The sequence below is a fragment of the Battus philenor genome, unplaced genomic scaffold, assembly GCF_028537555.1.
Source record: "Battus philenor isolate CCGP_79_NKW_IND1 unplaced genomic scaffold, ilBatPhil1.0.hap1 SCAF_17, whole genome shotgun sequence".
In the NCBI taxonomy this organism is placed as follows: domain Eukaryota; kingdom Metazoa; phylum Arthropoda; class Insecta; order Lepidoptera; family Papilionidae; genus Battus; species Battus philenor.
In genome coordinates this window covers 12,987,436-13,007,662 of record NW_027181679.1, presented here as the reverse complement: position 1 = coordinate 13,007,662, position 20,227 = coordinate 12,987,436, and the positions used below count along the sequence as shown (strand labels likewise).

The 20,227-nt window shown below is 33.2% G+C and overlaps 1 protein-coding gene across 1 annotated transcript in view; it reads right to left on the bottom strand.

Moving 5' to 3' along the window:
- Nucleotides 1-303: 303 nt before the first annotated feature.
- Nucleotides 304-20,227, bottom strand: part of LOC137920069 (hemicentin-2-like) — a 65,970-nt gene continuing 46,046 nt past the window's right edge. Inside the window, exons 4-16 of the mRNA XM_068763301.1 lie at nucleotides 19,299-19,412; nucleotides 17,628-17,813; nucleotides 16,686-16,834; nucleotides 15,350-15,494; nucleotides 13,934-14,070; nucleotides 12,733-12,892; nucleotides 9,270-9,427; nucleotides 8,658-8,814; nucleotides 7,952-8,118; nucleotides 5,775-5,970; nucleotides 5,288-5,468; nucleotides 2,020-2,198; nucleotides 304-389 (exon numbers count right to left, since the gene is read on the bottom strand). Of these exons, the coding sequence (XP_068619402.1) occupies nucleotides 304-389; nucleotides 2,020-2,198; nucleotides 5,288-5,468; nucleotides 5,775-5,970; nucleotides 7,952-8,118; nucleotides 8,658-8,814; nucleotides 9,270-9,427; nucleotides 12,733-12,892; nucleotides 13,934-14,070; nucleotides 15,350-15,494; nucleotides 16,686-16,834; nucleotides 17,628-17,813; nucleotides 19,299-19,412 (2,015 nt within the window). The remainder of the gene's footprint in view (nucleotides 390-2,019; nucleotides 2,199-5,287; nucleotides 5,469-5,774; nucleotides 5,971-7,951; nucleotides 8,119-8,657; nucleotides 8,815-9,269; nucleotides 9,428-12,732; nucleotides 12,893-13,933; nucleotides 14,071-15,349; nucleotides 15,495-16,685; nucleotides 16,835-17,627; nucleotides 17,814-19,298; nucleotides 19,413-20,227) is intronic.

The window sequence follows — 20,227 nt, the reverse complement described above, 5'->3', positions numbered from 1 at the left end:
ATTGCCGCCGTTAAATCACTCAACACGTGTTTCACTCCTCCACGAGGCATCCTCAGAAGTTATGTTACATCGATTAGTGCCAAACACATACTATCCCACTGCATGTGTGGAAGTGGCAAAATATTGGTCCTTTTCTTACACAGGATGGACTTCCGCAAAATAACGCCTGATTCCATTAAATATTTACACTTTCCTCACAGCATGCATGTATATCTAGTATTAAAATAAATTCTAAAATTAGAAAAACAAATGCCACTTATAACAATTGTTTACAGTACAAATAAGCAGTAAGTTAGATATGATTCAATTATCTGTTTGCGTTTCCATATCACCTACATTACTGTTAAGTTCTGTCTCCTGATCTTCGCTGTGACTGGAATCTATATCGCCTGAAATTTTAAATTTAAATGTTTAAATATCTATATGTTAAGAAATCGAACAACGCATGGCAAATATATAAGAAAGTGATCCAGTTATTGTAATTAACTTAGTCCTCAAAATGTTACTTTGTAATCTTGCATGTTAGTGTTCCATATGTGTGAATTAAAATTTTAACAATAAAAACGTATAAAGAAGATATGTCAAATAATTTGTAATTTATTAAAATATTTAAACACTTGAAAGGACACGGTACATCTCAAGTGGCGTGGGATTATGTAAGCGTGCTACATCTCTGTGGACCTTTGTCTATAACAGACATTCCAATGCGCACGCGCGCCATTATGTGACGTTTCACGCACATACGCTGTACGTGATAATAAAGAATTTTAAATGTGTGTTTTATATATATATATATTTGAGGTGAGTCCCCGCTGTTTGCTTAGACAGGAAGTTGCGGAGAAATAAATGTGTGTTTCGTATTCCAGCGATATTTTATATATCCTTCATATAAAATAATAACTTTTTATGTATAGCATTTTCTTTAATTATTACTATTATTTACAAAAGCCTGTCTACTTGCTACCCTTACAAAATATACTCTTTCTTTATTTACATATATGAATAGTATAAATCTGTTTTGTTAAACTTTGTTAAAATATTTATCATTGGAACTTTTAATAGAACTGTTATTGATTGTCATCTTATTATTTATTTATTTATAATCTATTTTATTTTCTTCTCTGCATAGCAAGATGTTATAATTGTGGACAAGAATCAAGAATAAACTCCACAATAATACATCTTTTACAAAAGTTAGTAGCTACAATAAAAAACAAAACAATTAAGACACGTCATTAACAATATTCTTTTATTGAATAATATACCTTTTCGTTAAATTACTGTTACGTACTGTGGGCTCTGACTCGAAATGAAACACCACTGGTCCACGAAGAGTCCTTTATTCGCATCAGATGGTCACCCTACTTTAACACAAAGTATACTTTCGCATAGTCCAAACTACGCTTTCAAATCGCCCTAGAAATCACTGTCCAAATAACTTACCCAATAGTTACTTTCTATCACTGATCATAGATCTTAATCTTATAACTCGACGACTGAACCGTCGTTTTTGGGAGTACACCTATTTATATTACGGATAAAGTTCTAGTAAGTTCGAGATAGTACTCGGTTAGAATTTCCGAGAACCGTACACAAAAATTTATAAATAACTTTAAAGTCATGCGTGTTTACAGCACTTTTTGATCCTAGGGTTCAGCGTTTATTGTTTAGAGGGTTCTGTAACTCGTGCTTTGTAACATTACTTGAAATATGTGTTTGTTAATATATATATGTTGGTATTTTAATAATGTTTGGTGGAATTTTATTGAAAAGCTGATATCGTTTATTTGAAATGAATTACGAGATATTTCACGGTGCCTTGTAAGTATATATACTATGGAAGTCCCCAATTTTTTTAATTTACTATTATTTTGTGAACATAAATCTGTAGAAATCTTTGTTGAATTCTCTCTACGTGGAAGCGAATTTAAGAAAATTTTGAAAAAGATTTCCTTTTCTCCTTCTTGGAAAACAATAATAATTATTATAATTTTAAATAGTTTATATAAGAAAACTCACCATGAGCTCTTGTATCCAGAGCTAGCACTGCTACAGGAGTATCATCTAATACTCCCGACCACCTTGCTGCCAGTACCCTGGAGCCTCTGTGACCACGTACCACAACCGTGGGCATAACACTTTGCGTCATTGACGAACCTCCATACATCGATACGCCGACACTTCGCCGCAGTATTGTACTGAAAGATGAGATTTTTTAATTGATTCTATTAAAGTATAATTACTTTTTATTATGTTTTAAGAATTGTCAATTATTGAAGACAATTCAAAAACATTCATCATTTTAATCTAATATGTAAAATTCTCGAGTCACGGTGTTCGAACTTGAACTCCTCTGAAACGGCTCTACCGATTTTTACCAAATTTTATATGCGTATTCAGTAGGTCTGAGAATCAGCTACTATCTATTTTCCATACCCCTAAGTGATAAGTGTTGTTCACCCTTAAAATTTTTTTTTATTTTTTGACGATTTTTTTTTGTTTTTATTTCTTTACGATACAGCAAACAAAAATACATACAACTCTAAATTTTTACCCCTCTACGATAAACCCTTATTTTTTATTTGTTAATAATTTTTTTTGCAAAACAACGTTTGCGGGATCAGCTAGTTTCTATAAGGATTTCCAATAGGACAGAATGGAAGCGGAATGCATGCAACAAATTTAATAAGTTCGTCTGTCAACCTCGACGGAAGCCCAGCGCTGGAATTCACCAATCCACTCCAAAAATCTTAAGTTTTATTGCACTCAACTTTAATTAAAATGAAAAAGTTTTAAAATTCGAAAGTTGCCTTTATTACCACTCTAAAACACATCAGAGATGTGCCACTTATGTGTATATACATGCATATATATATGAAAAGATATTCTCTATTCAAACAATGCTAATACGTTATGTAAAAATAATATATTTAACAGGGCCAATGGGTACATACAAATTGTTCATTGCCAGTTATTCTTATAATACATTAAAAGCTATATAATAAAAGGCTATTTATTATGTAAATAAGTGAAACTTTAAAGTAATCTGAATTTTAGATATTCAGGTGTTCATTTCACGATGTTAAAACGTTTATATATACAGGATGATTGGTTATATTAAGGTTTAAAAAGGGTGATATGCAGCTTTTTGTTAACAAAAAGCTTCATACCTTTTACGCCTATTTCTAATCAACTGTTATAAATTGATAACTAAAATCTGCTATATTTTTTGTATTGTAATACGAAATGCAACATTTATTGCAGCAATTGCAATGTAGAGTCAGAGAGTAATTCAATCAAACACACACACATATACACACACATGTGTGTGTGTGTGTGCGCGTGCGCGTGTGCGTGCGCGTGCGCGTGTGCGTGTGCGAATGCGTGTGCGTGTGTGTGTGTGTGTGGTATATTAATTGACAGCTTTTTAGTGATTTGTTAATTACAGGATAATTGGTTACAGGTGTAAAGACATTACAGGCCTAATAAAGGAATTAAAAAAGTCGTTTAAGACATACGCTTTACACTTTTTAATACTTCAAAGCTATAATTAGAGGGAGAAAAGGATATAAAATTTAATATGCATTACGTACGTGCATATGTGATGTGAATCTACCTATATTAGACACTATGATTTATTTTTTTGAGAATCCTTTGTGTTTCAACGAGAACTGCAAATGGCCTGAACGGAAAGTGCAGCGGGGGTCATACACGCCCCGCATAGCGTGGAATATGTTAAAAGGAGGATGTGTAGAAAGTATTAAAACTTTCTACATTTATTTACCATCATCTAGTATAAAATGATTTATCTAAAATTCCATTCGAATGTCATTTGGCAGTAACATTACGTTTTGAAATAATTCTATCATAGACATTTTTGGACAAGATGTACCACATATAAATTGACAGCAATAGAGCTTTACATTATATCAGAGGTTCGTTTAAGGTAGCTTCGATCCCCAGCAAATTACAGGAAAAAAGATTACGATGGTATGGCCACATTCAACGGAAACCAGATAACCACGTGGTAAAAACTGCCTTAAGCCTCCCAGAATTCCCAAGAGGGAGAGGGCGTCCAAAAGCTACGTGGTGGTCTAATATCAGAAAGGAACTGGAAACCCTTCAACTTGATGCAGGGACAACCCAGGATAAAGTGGCCTGGCGCAAATTGATAAGGAGACCCGATCCCAAATAAAGGGAAAAGGGAAGGAAGAAGAAGAAGAATAGAGCTTTACATTCACCTCTTTAAATCTTTTACACCCTTAACTAATCATCCTGTATATGTTATGAAACAGGGCTTCGAGTTATTTAAAAAACAACAATAGATTTTTAATAGCAATTTGTTGTCTATCAAATTTTCCCTATTGTTTCTTATATTTTCACCGAAAATGTATTATATTTTTTATAATAAATTAAAAGCTTCCTATCGAAAGGCTTTTCAATATTTACATAAACAAAACCTTTTAGAGAACTGAATTTTTGATATTCAGGTAGGTCTCTACGATGTTTATAAATAGACTTTTAAATGTAATAATACGTTTTATTGAAAACATTTTTTTATTTTTCCTTTTTTATTCTCTTCAATCTTTTTTATTTATTTAATGTGCAATTACTGCACTTACCGCTATTTTGTATAAAGTAAATTTTTAATATCGTGTCACCTATAAGGGAACACATGACAGAACCATATTTAACCATCACATTCTTTATCTACTCTGCAATACTCTTTACAAACACTCTCTCTCCCTCTTATCACAAATAAAGATTTCAATTTCTTCGCGATATACATGAAAGGTCTTTGAGATCATCAGAGATTCTAAAATTAAAAATGCTGGCGCATTCTTTATTTATGTCCAAATCTTTTACCACACAAACTGTTCGATTATGGAACGATTTACCGCTGAATATAAGACGTGATGACTCACTTACTATTTTTAAGAAAATGGTTAAGAAATATTTACTAGACCATCGATTATTTGAATTCATTTATTTTTTTCTGTTGCTTTATTCTTTCTGAAGCAAGTGCGATTGAAGTCAGTTTGTTGTTTTTGTTTATAATATATATATGTTTGTATATACATATAGAAGTTCTTTCTATATTTGTACGTTATCTACACGTATTTGGAAGAAATTGCCTCATCAATAAAACTGTCCATTATACATTTTTCTTTACTATTATCCAACTATGTATATATTATCTGGAGTACAATTAATGATATTTATTAACATATTGGCTGCTATTTTTAATCACTAAACGAACGAGTTACGAAAGAAATATATATATTACCTTTCCTCTGGATCACGACGTGGACTACTTTTTTTCTTACACATAACCACTAACGTAACACATAGGGTTGTCAATATAGTCAGAAGTACAAGTGTTAAGGCTGCACCTATGAGGAGAGCCACGCTGTTATCAGACGGTGGAGGCTGCGGCGGTGGACCAGGAGTAACCGTTTGTAGAGATCCTGTTAAAATGATATTTATCATTAACCTATCTCTATAGAAAGTTAATTGATTCATATCAACGTATAGATTCACATATTAAGACATAGCCTTCCTCAGAGATCGTCACAATGATCAAGCCTTATTACGTCGTGCATATATCTAGTGGTAACTAGACTAAACATTTCGAATATAACCTTATTTGTGACCTCATTTATATATACCGTCATCATTTAGCTTAGGACACGTTTTTTAAAAAGCACTATTGAAGCTATTTCTTATACAATAACAAGCGTTACCATAGCATTTAGTAACATATGAAGTCTCACCTGGTCGATCCAGATCATCAGCTGTGCGAATCGGTATGCTATGCAAAGCGGCAGGTTTCTGTGATCTACCGCGTGGTGTTTCTGAATAAACCAGAAACGTGTAGCGTCCTGGACTTAAAGCGTCAAGAGGGAACTGAGGAGTGACGTCATTACTTGCTCTATATACTGCTTCTGTGAGGCCTCTACCAGATATACCCTGGAATTGTGAAAGACTAATATATAAGGTTGACGTGAGAATGATTTGTATCGCTGGCCAGTACGGCTACAATTGTTCTTGATTTAAATAATACTTTTGCGTTCGAATTCAAATTTGAAAATCGATTTTAATTTAGACTCCATCAATGATGTGAATGCTGTCATTCCGTTTGAGCTAATTTTGAGTAATAAATACTATAAGGTCAACTCTTCACCACCGACCATTAATCATGTGGTTGTATAGATTCGTACTCAGGTGCTAATTCATCTTCACCGGCTAAAGGCGTATCACCAGACCTGTAGTTGATGAAGCACTTTCACTCCTCCTTAGTTCGTATCCTTCACTATCGAGGATCGTTACCTTCACTGGAAAATTCGTCGGGCCCCATCTACGCCGTATGTGCCGTTCTTCGGCAATGTGTATTGCCCCATCTACTGTGATATCGAGCATGGTTTGAACTTGATCGTATCAACTCAAGGGGCTGGATTAAAACTTTTGAGAAATCGTCATACTTGTTTCGGGCTATGTGAACGCGAGAGAGAGGCAAGAGAGAGAAGACACTCCATTTATTTATTTATTTACTTTATTGGAGATAGAGAGAAACAAAAGCCAGAAAGTACAAACTTAGAATTATAAAATTAGTTACAGTTGTGACCTTATAACTATCTCACTGAGAACATATAATGATTTATAGTCAAACAATGAAAAAACAAATAAGAATAAAAACATTACTAAACAGGGATCGAAGACTATGGTTTATATATTTAATTCTCAATCATTATCGATGCAATGGTTCTACGACTACATATACTAAAATTAATTTGTTTATTTACACTTCATACATACATTTAGAAAAGACGGACTCGATTCCTTATAAGTAATTTCTACTAGTGAAACAAAGTGAACTTGTCGGCCTTTACACGCCCATTGCAAGAAATAAGCCTGTACTAAAGAAATCTATGAAGGATATACCAAAATTGCCACGCTTGGCAGGCGAGTTCGCAGTCACAGTGTGATATTATAGTACGCAGAAAGCGTTGCTGTCCATCCTATAGAAACTTATATGTGAGCAGTGGCAATCCTATATAATTAATGCACAGATTGTAACATATGAGATTGTAACCCGGGAATGGAACCTTGTACAACCAGTAGGCAAGTTTGTAAATATCGAGATAGGAAAAAAGGTCGACGTTATTTTCAGCATTCCATGAATTCACCATGCAGGGAAAGAAAAAGTATGATTATATGACATAATTATGTCATTCGTATATAATTCATATTTTATAATACATATGTAAATAAAGATGCGATTATTTATACGAACGCATAAAAACATACAGTGACAAAATTAGTTCAAGACTATTATTAAATGAACTGTTAGTAAATTTGTATTGATTTCTAGACCAAACTTTAGATATAGATGGTTATAATTGATATATATATTATAGTAGGGATTTAATTTTCAACTTTAACTTTGTTATCATATATATCACTAGCTGCTACAGTTAGGGACATCACTATTCGCTAGACGAGAGAGGGGCTTGAGGCGACGCGCGGGGAAGGGCGCCTATACCCGGTCTCAGACGACGGTGGTGAATGTATAGCGGCTAGTGATGTACCGCTACACACTTATAAAAACAAATATTATATCGAAAAATTATTTTTTTGTCTATTATGTGATAACACCACTGTATTTTGTAGAGTATTGTAATGAGAATTTTAGAAGAGAATTGAATGAATTGCATTCTTATAAATCAAATATAAAATTAACATTTTGGCAATATTATACTTTATTAATAAATATCGAACTCCGTTGTCGATAAAACAATGTAAAAATTTGTTTAGTCTTCATATTAAATAAATGTTATATTTAGATCTAAAAACAAAGTTAGTGTTGAAAAAAAATGAGAAATTTTGGTTAAAGTACATTCATACACTTGGAGACAACAGGCACGGCAATATACTATCTCGCCGCGCTCACCTGATCGCTCATGGAGTCACCATCCAGCTCACTTGGTTGTGGTTCGCTCTGATGCCGTACCTCCAGCGCTTCCAAGATAAACCGCTGCGGCAGACCTCCATCATGACCAGGGTCACAGCGAAGAATGTCGTCTTCAATTTCACAGTTGCTTGGTGGTTCCGGGAATGCTATAATTGTTAAAAGCCCAGTCAATTAATTGATTCCATTCGATTCTTTCATCTCACTAGGCTAGGCATCAGTAAATTGAATTTCTTTAGTTAAAATAATTTACAGAACTAGACTTCTGATTGTCACAATTAAAACAGGCTTTGAAATCGCGAAAATTGCAGGTTGGAGCCTTCATAGTGTTCCAGAGAAGCCCAAATCTGGCAGCTATTGAACCTTTATCGAGAAGAACGACGTGTGATCAAATCTTTGATTTATGATTTTCAATTCATTATCAACATTATTTCAGCCGGACGTCTACGGCTCGACATATGCCGTTTGCGTAGATTTCCAAAATGACTAGTTTCAAATGGCCTTGATTCAGCGTATTTCGACAATCTTGTCAGTGTTATCTGTCCTCCTTGTCTGTGGACATTCTATTCTGTACGTGCCTGTTCATCATCACTATTCCAGCACTTTACGGTACCATGTACAATCAGTTTTCGAATTACTTAATGAATAACTATTTTTTTTATGAAAACTCAACGAGAAATCAACATACCGGCAGGTACAATCCGAAAAAGGCAAGGGTCGCGTTGATTTCCTACATCATTGCTCGCCCAACAAGCCAACCAACCCAGGTCATCATCGCTATTATCTGGTAATCCGTGTATTACAGTACTGCTTGATCCCATTATCGTTATGTTGGAAGCTGGTATCTGACAAAAACGAAAAAGGAAAATGAATTTGAGAATAAGAGTGTGGGTAAAAACTGGAATAAGAATGGGAATAATAATAACAATGAAAACAGGAATAGGAAATAAAATGAGAAGTGAAATGAGACAGGGTTAGAAAATTGGAATGGGAACGGTAAAGAGAACAATAATAAGAACAAATATAAGTCAGCGTTTGAAATAGGAACGTTAAAGAGAACAACAATTAGTACAAGAATGAGTCAGAATTTGAGAACGGGAACGATAAAGAGAATGGGAATAAGAACAAGAATGGATCTAGTTTTTAAGATTGAGAGCGAGAGCGATAATAAGAATGAAAAGTAGAATAGGACCGGGTTTGAGAAATGAAATAGAAAAGAAAACGAATGAAACGAGAATAATAAGGAGAATGAAAATAAGAATGTAGGCGCATTATTAAAAATGAATACCACTGTACTTACCGGCAAAACATCCTTAGTACCATTGTAAGTCCAATAAAACCTCAGGGGTCCTGCGTCCCCAGAGGATGGTGCAGTGACTGAACATCTAGCTCGGACCTCACCTCCTGGCGCACCTGCCAGTTGTTGAACAATTCTACCAGCTGAGCATTCAGGACGTGCTGAAAGAGGCTTTTTCGTTATTTTTATTAATATTACATATTTTTTGTGGAAGACCGCAGAAGGGCCATGGTTGCCTATGTAACTCCAAAAATTTCTCATCTGAATCTGCAGAGAGTGGAGCACATTGTTGGTGTAACTATCGGCCGAGATGATTAAAAACATAGTTAAGGTTGCGGGCAACAGAAGGCTGGCGTGGTGATTTTCAATGAAAGCCTATACCTTGCAATAGACATCTATCGACTGACCTGATAATATTAATGTTGAATCTTTATTGGCACTTAAAAATCTTTACTCATCTGTATACATTAACAAATAAGTTACTGTAAATATATTTCTAAATATAATGTAAATTGTGACATTAAAAATAGGAAACACCTTTTACGAATTTTAGGGTGTCTCTATTCTTGAGACACTTTAAAATTCGTAAAAGATGCCATCGTATTCTGTCGCGAAAATTGACGGATGTGAAATATAACGTTTCATGAACATCTGACAAGTGCAGTAGACGTAATATTTTTAAGGTAGTGGTCGATGATGAACAATATAAAACATGCTCTCTTTAAGATAAATAATGTCATCAAAAATAGTACATTACAATGGTGTTTTAAAAAAATACAGATACGTTTCTCTACTACTTTAGCAACTCAAAATCAATACCAGGTTATTATGATTTTAATTTTAAGACGTCCACATCTGGACAAAAGATTCCACGAACGATTTCCAATAGGACTAATTGGAAGCAGCTAGCATCAATTTTCGGGTAACTTGAAAATATTGCCAAGAGAATATCCGGTAACTTTGACAAACTTATGATCACTGTTTCAAAGGTATTATTTCTGGGTCTGAACCACACTTGATATCATATTTAAGTACGCCATGACCTCTTGTGTCAATAGTTAGGACAGATGATGTGATACCATAAAGCGAAATAGCGTATGAAACGATGTATGGAGAAGAAAGCGAAAGGTTTTTGCCTATGATTAAGACTATAGAAATAAAGAGTGATAAGATTATAAATGGCCAGTACGTAAATTGGACACTACGTGATGTATCTCCAAAGCTATCATAAATGTTTCAGAAAATTATTTTAAAAGAGAATTTAATCAACTTAATCAGAAAGTGATTTTCATGGGACTTCTGAGTGGTCAAAATTTCCAAAGACAAAGTTTCCAGGTACAATTGCAAGCCAGAAAGGACACTATTACACCAAAAACAGTCACGGAAGAGGTCACAGATGCTATTGGCAGTGTCTGCAAAAACTGGTATAAGTGGAGAGAGGTGAAAAAGGCACAAACTATAATTCAAAATGCACCTTATTTATACAAATAATATTGGAGTGTATTTTTGTAACATTAAAATGCATTTTACTACATTCGTATGAATATTTATACGGTGCATATACCAAAATTATAATACATTTTTAAAATTTTTGTATGGCAGTCTGTCTGTTCCGTCGAATCTCTGAAATGGCTGGACCGATACGGAACTTATACTGGTAGGTAGCTTAAGTAATTCGGAGTAACTTAGGCTATTCAATACGGACGATGTCGAGGGCACATCTAGTCTAGCTAGCTATCTGTAAATGTAACGACATTATGTGTTTTCAGCTGTCAACACACATTACATACAGGACTTATAGGCCTGGTACATATTTGAGAACGACGCATACAATTAAAATTTTTAATATCGAGAAATAAGTCGATTTTCACTCGAATTTAGTTTTTGCAAAGGCATACTTCAGACGATTATTAAAATTTAAAATTAAAAAAGTATTTATGGGAGATCGTAATTAAAAACGATGGTCCCTCGTTCGAAAAATTAATGTTCATTATTTAAGAAGATATTTGATTACCGACGAATAATATGAAATTTCAATAAATTGTTTAATAAACAAAATTTCCAAGAATAAATGTGAACAATCGTATGCGTTGGCATTATTAAAAGTATTAATTATATTCAGCTAAAAAATATTAGTGACATTTTAAAATAAGAATAGAGAAATGTATAGAAATCATTTTGAAAATAAGGCTCCACTTTTATGGCTTTAACATTGACAACATTTACATTTGTATCGCCAAAAAACTGCTACGTATATAACTGCGCACTTAAAACTGTTGAAAAATTATTTCTGTTGATGTTAATGCTGTCAGCCCGGAGGCTTTTACACCTTCGCTTGAAACAAGTTTAGACAGCGGAAGGGTCCAAGTGGTTTAACACGTTCACTGCGGGCCCAATTTTGAAGAACTTTCAGCTGGTGCGCTGAGGTCGAATCAGCCTCAAGCTGAACTTCCTAGTAGTGCGGTTGAGGCCTTTTCTGCCTCATGTTTCGGTTGAGTGTAAACAGCCGCCGCACTAGAGAAAAAACACGAGTTTTACGCGCCGCACCAGTGCAAAGTCTACCATGAGGCTGAATCGGCCTCAAGCCGCAGTGAACGTGTTAAGAGCGAACTTTTTTACCAAAACCAACACGATAACCCACGCACACTAGCAAAAGCGTCGCGGCGATGAACACCCTTTCTCTCTAAGACAATCTTATACATTAGAAGGACTCAAATACCTCGGAGTAACCTTCGAATTGAGACGTTTTCACGACCAAACATGTTTGGTCAATAGCAAAGCCTGCCATATTCAAAACAGCCTTTACTAACGACGTGAAATATATAACGCCAATAAAATTAAAAAAAACTTAATTTAATGTACTCCTACAATAATTATAATAGACAATGAATGATTTGATGTATTCACGTAAGAAAATTCTAGAATGATTTGTATTGCCGGCCACTGGCCACACATTTTTTTTTTAATTTGGAAAAAAAATTACAAAAAATTGTGACCATAATGGGCTGCAATACGAAGCGATCTTATTTGAACTCTACGCTTACAATTGAAAATACGATCTTTTTTATAAATAAATTTTCTGTATTTTTAGTATATTTAATAATACGTCTTACAGTGTGCAAGACAGAAGTAGATTATATATTCTTTATTTATGTATTAGCCTAGGAAAAGGCAATGACATTCGAATTAAAAAAATTATCTAAGAAATACTAAATTACTTCTAGATTTAAAATTAAAAAAAAGATACTTATGTTATGTTCATTTGTTTATGAATATGTATTTTTTTATACACGTGAACTACCCTTTATAAGTACTATTATCTTTTCCTTACTATGGTTGTCTGTAAGAGATTGCCTTGTGTGATAAGACCGCACATTGTACTTTTCTGTATATTATTGTATCTGTATATTATGTATCTTATCGTGTACGATAAAGAATATTAAATAAATAAATAAAATATACTTACACAGGACATTTAAAGTAAGCGGTTCACTTAATCCACTGCCTTCTGAGTTCCTTGCTCTACAACGATATCTCTCCGAGTGATGTCGCCTCAAACCTTTTAATATTAGTTTGTTTCCTTCCACAGCAATGCCTCCGACTGGATCATCGTGGATAAGGTGATCCTGAAATTTCAAATTGATAAAAACTTGCACATTTATATTTTCTACTTTTCTACTTTTTAAATAAGGCTTTATAATCTTACAAAACAGTCCTGTCAATGTAGTATTTGATTTATGAAATCATTTGTGTGTTTATCTTTATATTATAACACACTAAAATAACTATTTTCAATCAAAACTGCAAGTCGTATGCAGGGTGTCTGGTGGCAGATTTATGCTTTTAAATATAATTATTTAAAAAATAATAAATTAAGTGAAATAAAAATGATTTTGTTGGAAACATTACCCATGCGGATTTTCAAATTATAATGGTATAGTGATTATTACGTGTCAAGGCATTTTTTAATAGTTTTAATCTTTATGTCTACAATTTTGTTCAAACTTCGGTATTGAACAGATTAGTAATGGACCAAGTTCAAATTTAATTCGTTCCTTGGTGCAAAGATTCATCGCAACTTCGTTTTGAACATCAAAGGGCCTGGATCCAGATGACCTTCAACGATTCTCAAAAATATTGAACCGATTGAAAGCAGTTTAGGTGAAAATTTTCAACTTTAAATATTTACGTACTATCAAACTTTTTTTTCAGTTGATTTTTATTTACAGTTTTTTGTCCTTACCTTATTTCTTTCATATTAACTATATTATTTCACCTTTATAAAATTTCTTATTATCATTTTTAAAAATCTTCAATTTTAATGTGTTGTTCGACACATAAGTTGTGAAATTAAACAGATGTGGAACATCTTTTAAGATACAGACGAAAGTATCGTTGGGAGCGAAGTGAAAGCGGCCCTGTACCCGGCTGAAGTCAACTACCAGTCAAAAAAGGCCCCGTCGTGACTGTATATTGTTAAAAACCTATCACAATTTATACTAAATATCTAAAATTTAAATATTTTAAAGATTTATTAGTTAAAATCATCGTGTGAAAGCATTCCAGTGTTAATCATTTATGTATATTTTCTGTTATTCTAATAGATGATATTATAAGTGAATTTTAATATTAAAGACATTTTTAAAATATTCACAACGCTGCGTTACCTGCAATCCTTTGTAGAAGGTGAAGTTGGTAGACGGTGGTGAAGCATCTGATGAGCAAAGAAGCATTGCATCTTCATCTTCACGAAGCAAATGCCTTTCCTTAGGTGATACTACTGATATTTGTGCAACTGGTGGATCTATAATAAATTATTTATTATTTACAATTTTTAGTTTCGTTACGAGATCGAGTCAGAAGTGAGGTCTGCAGAAGAAGCAAGTTCACTGAAGTAGCTAGAAGAATTGCTCGTATAAATTGGCAGGGGTCGTGTGGAACCGATGGTCGTTGGGTTTGACAGGTTCTCAAGCGACAAAGAGCGTCGTTAGATCATCATAATAATCTTTGGAGGAAGCACTGTGTGTCTATCAGCTGATATAATGATGATAAATTTACATTTAACTGGTTTAAATTTCACACACAGCTTTTATTAACAGGATAGTAGCCAATCTATGAAGATGATCTAAGTTTAGATGGGCGTGGTCTTTGTGTTCCCACGCGGACCAGTCGGCATGAGAAACGTGGCTCTCTTTCTTTGTTAAACTGTTTCGTATATTATGTTTCCGAATGGGAGACAGCTAGGGAAAGATAGTATGAAAAAAATTATAAAAAGTCTTTATCGAAGAAAACACTATCAATTTAAAAAATCCGATCGTCTAAAACATATCTATGTAAATATGTGTACAAATATGTAGTGTACAAAATCAACGTAGCATAAGGACGATAGACGAAATTTCAATTATTCTTATTATATTTTTAATTACATACAGTGTTATATATATTTATATATATATCGGAACTCTGTAATTTCGACAGGAGTTCGACAGATGGCGCTAGTTGTAAGTAAACGTATGAAAGAGGCACCGCGCGTTAGAACTAACATGAACAAAAACCGAGAACATAACAATTAGTCAATACAATGTCTCAAGCGACGCATCTGATGCAAATTTTTTTTCGAATTTATTAGGTCTGAAGAGGCTGTAAAAGCCAAAACGACTAACAGCGTCCAGAACCAATCGAATATAGTAAGTGACATTAAAAAGAAGACTCAACAACGACATGACATAATAAATAAGAGAATTATATATATATTTATATATATACACACACACACTCACATATATATATATATATATATATATATATATATATATATATATATATATATATATATATATATTCATATATATTTTTCTAGTGTCATAGTGTTAGTAACTAAACGAACTTCTCCGAAACGGCTTTAATGTTGGTATTGGATCTGAAATTAATTCCATAACTGAACTGAAAGTTGTTTGGTATTTTTTAATCAACTTTCTTTTAATTTTTACTCTCTACCAAAAACCTCCATGTTATAACGATTTTATTACTGTAGATTAATAAAATATAGCAAATATATAGAGTATAGGTGATGGAGTACATACAGTATACATCTAAGTTCACGGAGTCCTCCAAGGTGTAGGCAGGAAACCATGGGTTGGATACTCTACAAACTAGTTGCCTTCCGCTGTCTTCTCTTCGTATCCTCCAGGTCAGGACACTCCGGGTCACCTCGCCGTCGACATCCATCTACATATATAACTTAATAAGCCAATGTACTTTGGTACTTATTTCATAATTATACATTTTTTAATTTCATTATATTTACATTATAACATTATCTAAATCACACTTAGTGCATACAAATAAGTTTCCATAAAAATAGGCAGCAGCACCCTCTGCATACCATAATACCACACTGCAATCGCCAACCAGCCTACTAAACGTAGCAATTATAGTATATCTAATATATAAAATTCTCGTGTCACGGTGTTCGAACTTGAACTCCTCCTCAACGGCTTGACCGACTTTTACAAAATTTTATACGCATATTCAGTAGATCTGAGAATCGGCTACTATCTATTTTTCATACCCCTTAGTGATAAGAGTGGTCCACCCCTAAATTATTTTTTTTATTTTTTAGACAGTTTTTTTGGTTTTTATTTTATTATGATACAACATACAAAAATACATACAACCTAAAATTTTCACCCCTCTACGACCAACCCTTATTTTTTTTGTTAATTAAAACCCTATTTTTTTTTTCAAAACAACGTTTGCGGGAACAGCTAGTCTCCATATAAACATCTTTGACGGAAACTTATGCCTTGAATATCTAGGAGCTGATACAACGACGATATAAAGTTCTTAATTTAATAATGAAACAAATACATTATTAAGTCAAACCTTATTCTTAAAGCCTATTTGGTTTGACATAAGTCAACTTAATTGTTGTATGTTTATTAGGTGAATCTCTTTCGTATAACTAACTATACCGGAATGATGCACGTATCATTATTTAGTCGAGTCTTTAAATCTACTTCATATTAATGTAACGTAATAATTTTTTGTTTTTTTTTTATTTCCATTTATGCACAAATTATAACATAGTTTTTCCTATTTTATTGAAACATAAATTAAATTTGAATATATTACGTTAAATATGAATTGTTACAGTTTGGTACCTCAATCTTTTCAACATCTATTTTCGTAACGAAAAACTTGTTTAAAATTATAGATATATGGTTGTTCGAAAGTCAATTGAAGCTTAAATGATAAATCATATATAGCACCTTTAAAATAGTGTATGTCAATTTATAAAAATATAAATATGAACAATTTTTATAGTATTGAAATCGACGTGAGTAGTGCTACGAAAAAATTTCACAGTATTTAAATTGGCGTAGTAGTGCTACGGATTTTGCTACGCCGTAGACCAACCTCAGTCATAGACGAATCGATGCGTTGCGAATTAATGAACCAATCTATGTTCGGCGCAGGCTTTGAACCTCTGGTTGTGCAGACGAAGGACCGCTCTTTGCCCGCCCTAGTTGCCGCTGCTCCCGTGATGCGTACAAATTGAGGTTTTACTACAACAAAAAATAAATATAAATAATATTCTTTGGAAAGATGGAAAGATATGTAAACAAATACACAACGTTTTTGTAGTATGTAGGCCTACATTATTTAGCGATCTAAAACAGATTACCAGTTTCAGTCGAAGTAAGGGGTCTAAGAAATAAACCTCGCGTCACTTATGGACAACGAAGAGAGTCACAAGATCTTTCTAAAGTACTGCACAAGGTTTATTTGAGACACCATTAAAAGGAACAAGTAGGCACCAAACAGAAGTGTAAGACCACGAAGATTAAAAAATGTGTTAAAATTATCAATGAATTTTAAATTACTATACTCTAGATATGTATATATTAATATGTATATATTATATATCATTAACGTGCTTTTAAAAATGGTACTACATGTTTTTAAACAAATTATATTAGGACCTTGAATAAGTTCTCGCTTTTTTTATAGATGGCGTTGCGGCACTCTGTGCCTGGAATTTCGTACGGTAACAAATCACCAAAGTAGTGCTATATGTAACCTCAAATTATAGTAGAATAGAGTTTACCACAGTGTCAGCTACATATTTATTTGCCTTTTGTAAAAATGTGTACTTTTGTGCCAAATAAAGTGTTTTTGCGGGGAATTTTATTGCGTGCTTTATTTAGATACAATTATTTAGACGTATTTTTTATTATTTTAATTATTAGAAACGTCTGGTATACGTAACTTACTGTATTATCAAGTTAGACACAACCACATAATTTCAACTGGTGTTTTATAAATAATAGCTTAATTAAAAGTTAAAAAGAAGCTTACAAAATAATTTTATAGTGACATCTCTGTAGCGAGCTTTCAGCAGCGGCGGTTCCACTCTGCACTGCAAGGTTGTGCCCGCAAGCTCCCTGGAAATCCTTTGCAGATGAAGCTGACACACCGATCCCTCTTTTGTCAGAGCTAAGCGCTCCTGTCCTCTGTACCACGACACGTCCGGGGGCGGCTTTCCTGCGGATGTAATTCGTATATGAAAACAAAACAACGTAACACTCGAGAAATCGGTAGATGCAGCCAGCGCATGAACAGTCATCGTGGTGATGTAGATGTGGGTCTATATCCTGCAGTAAGTGTAGATGAAGTTATGTGTTGTGTGAACTTGTATGTTGCAAGAATTTCATATTGTTAAAAAATCGCTAACGTGTTTTAATAATCGATTTAAATGACAGGAATATTGTAAATACTGTAATTTTATAATCCTAATTTATGTATTAAATAATATTTAATTATTTACACTTTATTGTACACCATAGATAATAACTCAAAAAAAAAACAATTAATATAGAAATACAAGAGGCGGTCTTATGGCTCGAGGATCTCTACCAGACAACCTTTGAATGAAGATTAGAGACATGAAGGAAAGGGTAGTTCAGGGTGTACGTACATATAAATGCATGCATTACTATACAGACACACATTTAGAAACACATATTTATATTTTATATATGTACATATTCGCACACATACACACACACACACATATATATAGATATATATATATATATATATATATATACGTGTTTATATATTGCGTTGACTAAAATTAGATTCTAAATAAGCCCGTAGTCGACCACTGCAAGGCATAGACCTCCCCTAAAAATCTATGGGAGGACCATTGTGGCAAGCAGGGTGACGATCGCACTGTGGTGTTATAGTATGCAGAAAACGCTTCTGTTTCTCCTAGCTCCTTTGGAAGCTTGTTTGTGAGCAGAGGCAATCCTATATAATTAACGTACAAAGTTTGAATTATACAAGATTGTATCCCGACAATCGAACCCGTGATCTACGCTATTAATATTCATAAATATTACTTGATAATTAATGACATGGGAATATTTTGTGTAACTGTACACTGCTCACAAGATCGTCATGACCAGTCTTGCGCTGCTTGCATCTGGCGACGTCCCGTGAACTTAACTATGTCCCAACAAAACCAAATAGAAAAACTATACCAAAAACGAAATAAATGCACGTGTAAACGAACTTATCAAATAATAATAGAATATAAGACAAGTCTAGCAATGTATTAAAAAGTTCAAAACCAAACAAATCTTTTATATAAAAAAATAAAGATAAAGATTGGAAAATAAAAATGTACCTAGCTACCTAAGAGTAAAAAGATGAGGAAAGGAAGGCGACGAAAGCAAGAAGGAATGAAAGAACAAAAATCGCAAGATATTGTGAAGGATAAAAGAAATTGAGAAGTGTGAAAGTGAGTGTCGAATAAAGATAAAACTCTAAAAAAAATTATGTGTAAATAAAGTCCCTGTCCCTAACTAGATAGGGGGTACGAGAGGCTCCCAAAAAAAAGTGGGAGGCCTTCACGCCATGTAAATCAAACATATTGCTCGTGTAACTTATGGGCGTTAGAACCGAAACGTTTATAATACTAAGTAAAGTTTAAAGTTTTGACATTAAAAGTCATGTAACAATTACCTCCAGCGGCTTGGCATGATAACAGCAAGTTGGACCCCTCTCGAAAAGGACCCGCAATTGAGCCTGTGATTTCTTGACCGTCAGAGTCATAAATACGAGGCGACTCCGGAGGTACTGTGAACAAATAAAAATTCAGAAAATAAAATAAAATTTTTGTTAATGTTCTATAGTTATATAGAAAGGAAATTGATATAGTACAACAGAGAAATGATAATTTACTTCTGTGCAAAGCTTCTAAGAAACGCCACAGGATATTAAGTTCCTTGATTTCAAAGTAAACATATTATTCGCAACTATGATATCACTTACTAGTAAAAGGAAATCCGGTTTCATCCTTTTTCTTTTGTCCAAATGTACAAGAGATGCTGCTTATAGTTTTTAAAGGCATTAATTTTAGAAAATATCATTTTGTATTAAATAAATATCAACAAAAGTTGAGTTACAGTTTGTATTTGCATTGATAAACCACAGCAATTATTAATTTTAATAAAGAAATATAAAAATCTATTGTATTTTATATTTATGCAATAGAAAAATATACTTCAACGGTACATACTTAATTTTTTTCTACAAAAACTTTTTATTTATGTTAAAATAATATTTAAAATTCTTCATGGTAGTTATATGGGAAATATATTTTTAATATATGCCCATATACATATAAAGAACTTTATAGTCCCAGAATTCAAATATCTTATGCCATATTACAATGAATAAACAAATTTAACATGTAATATATAGGCCAAATTGGGTTCACGATATAATATATAGGTTGAGAATACAATGATAAAATTATTGTACATACATCATTACATTTATATATGTATATATACATATACATAAATACATGTATATATATATATACACCTATTACTTACCTATTAATGTATTGTTAACTCTGATAAAAAATTAAGAGTTTTAAAAAAAAA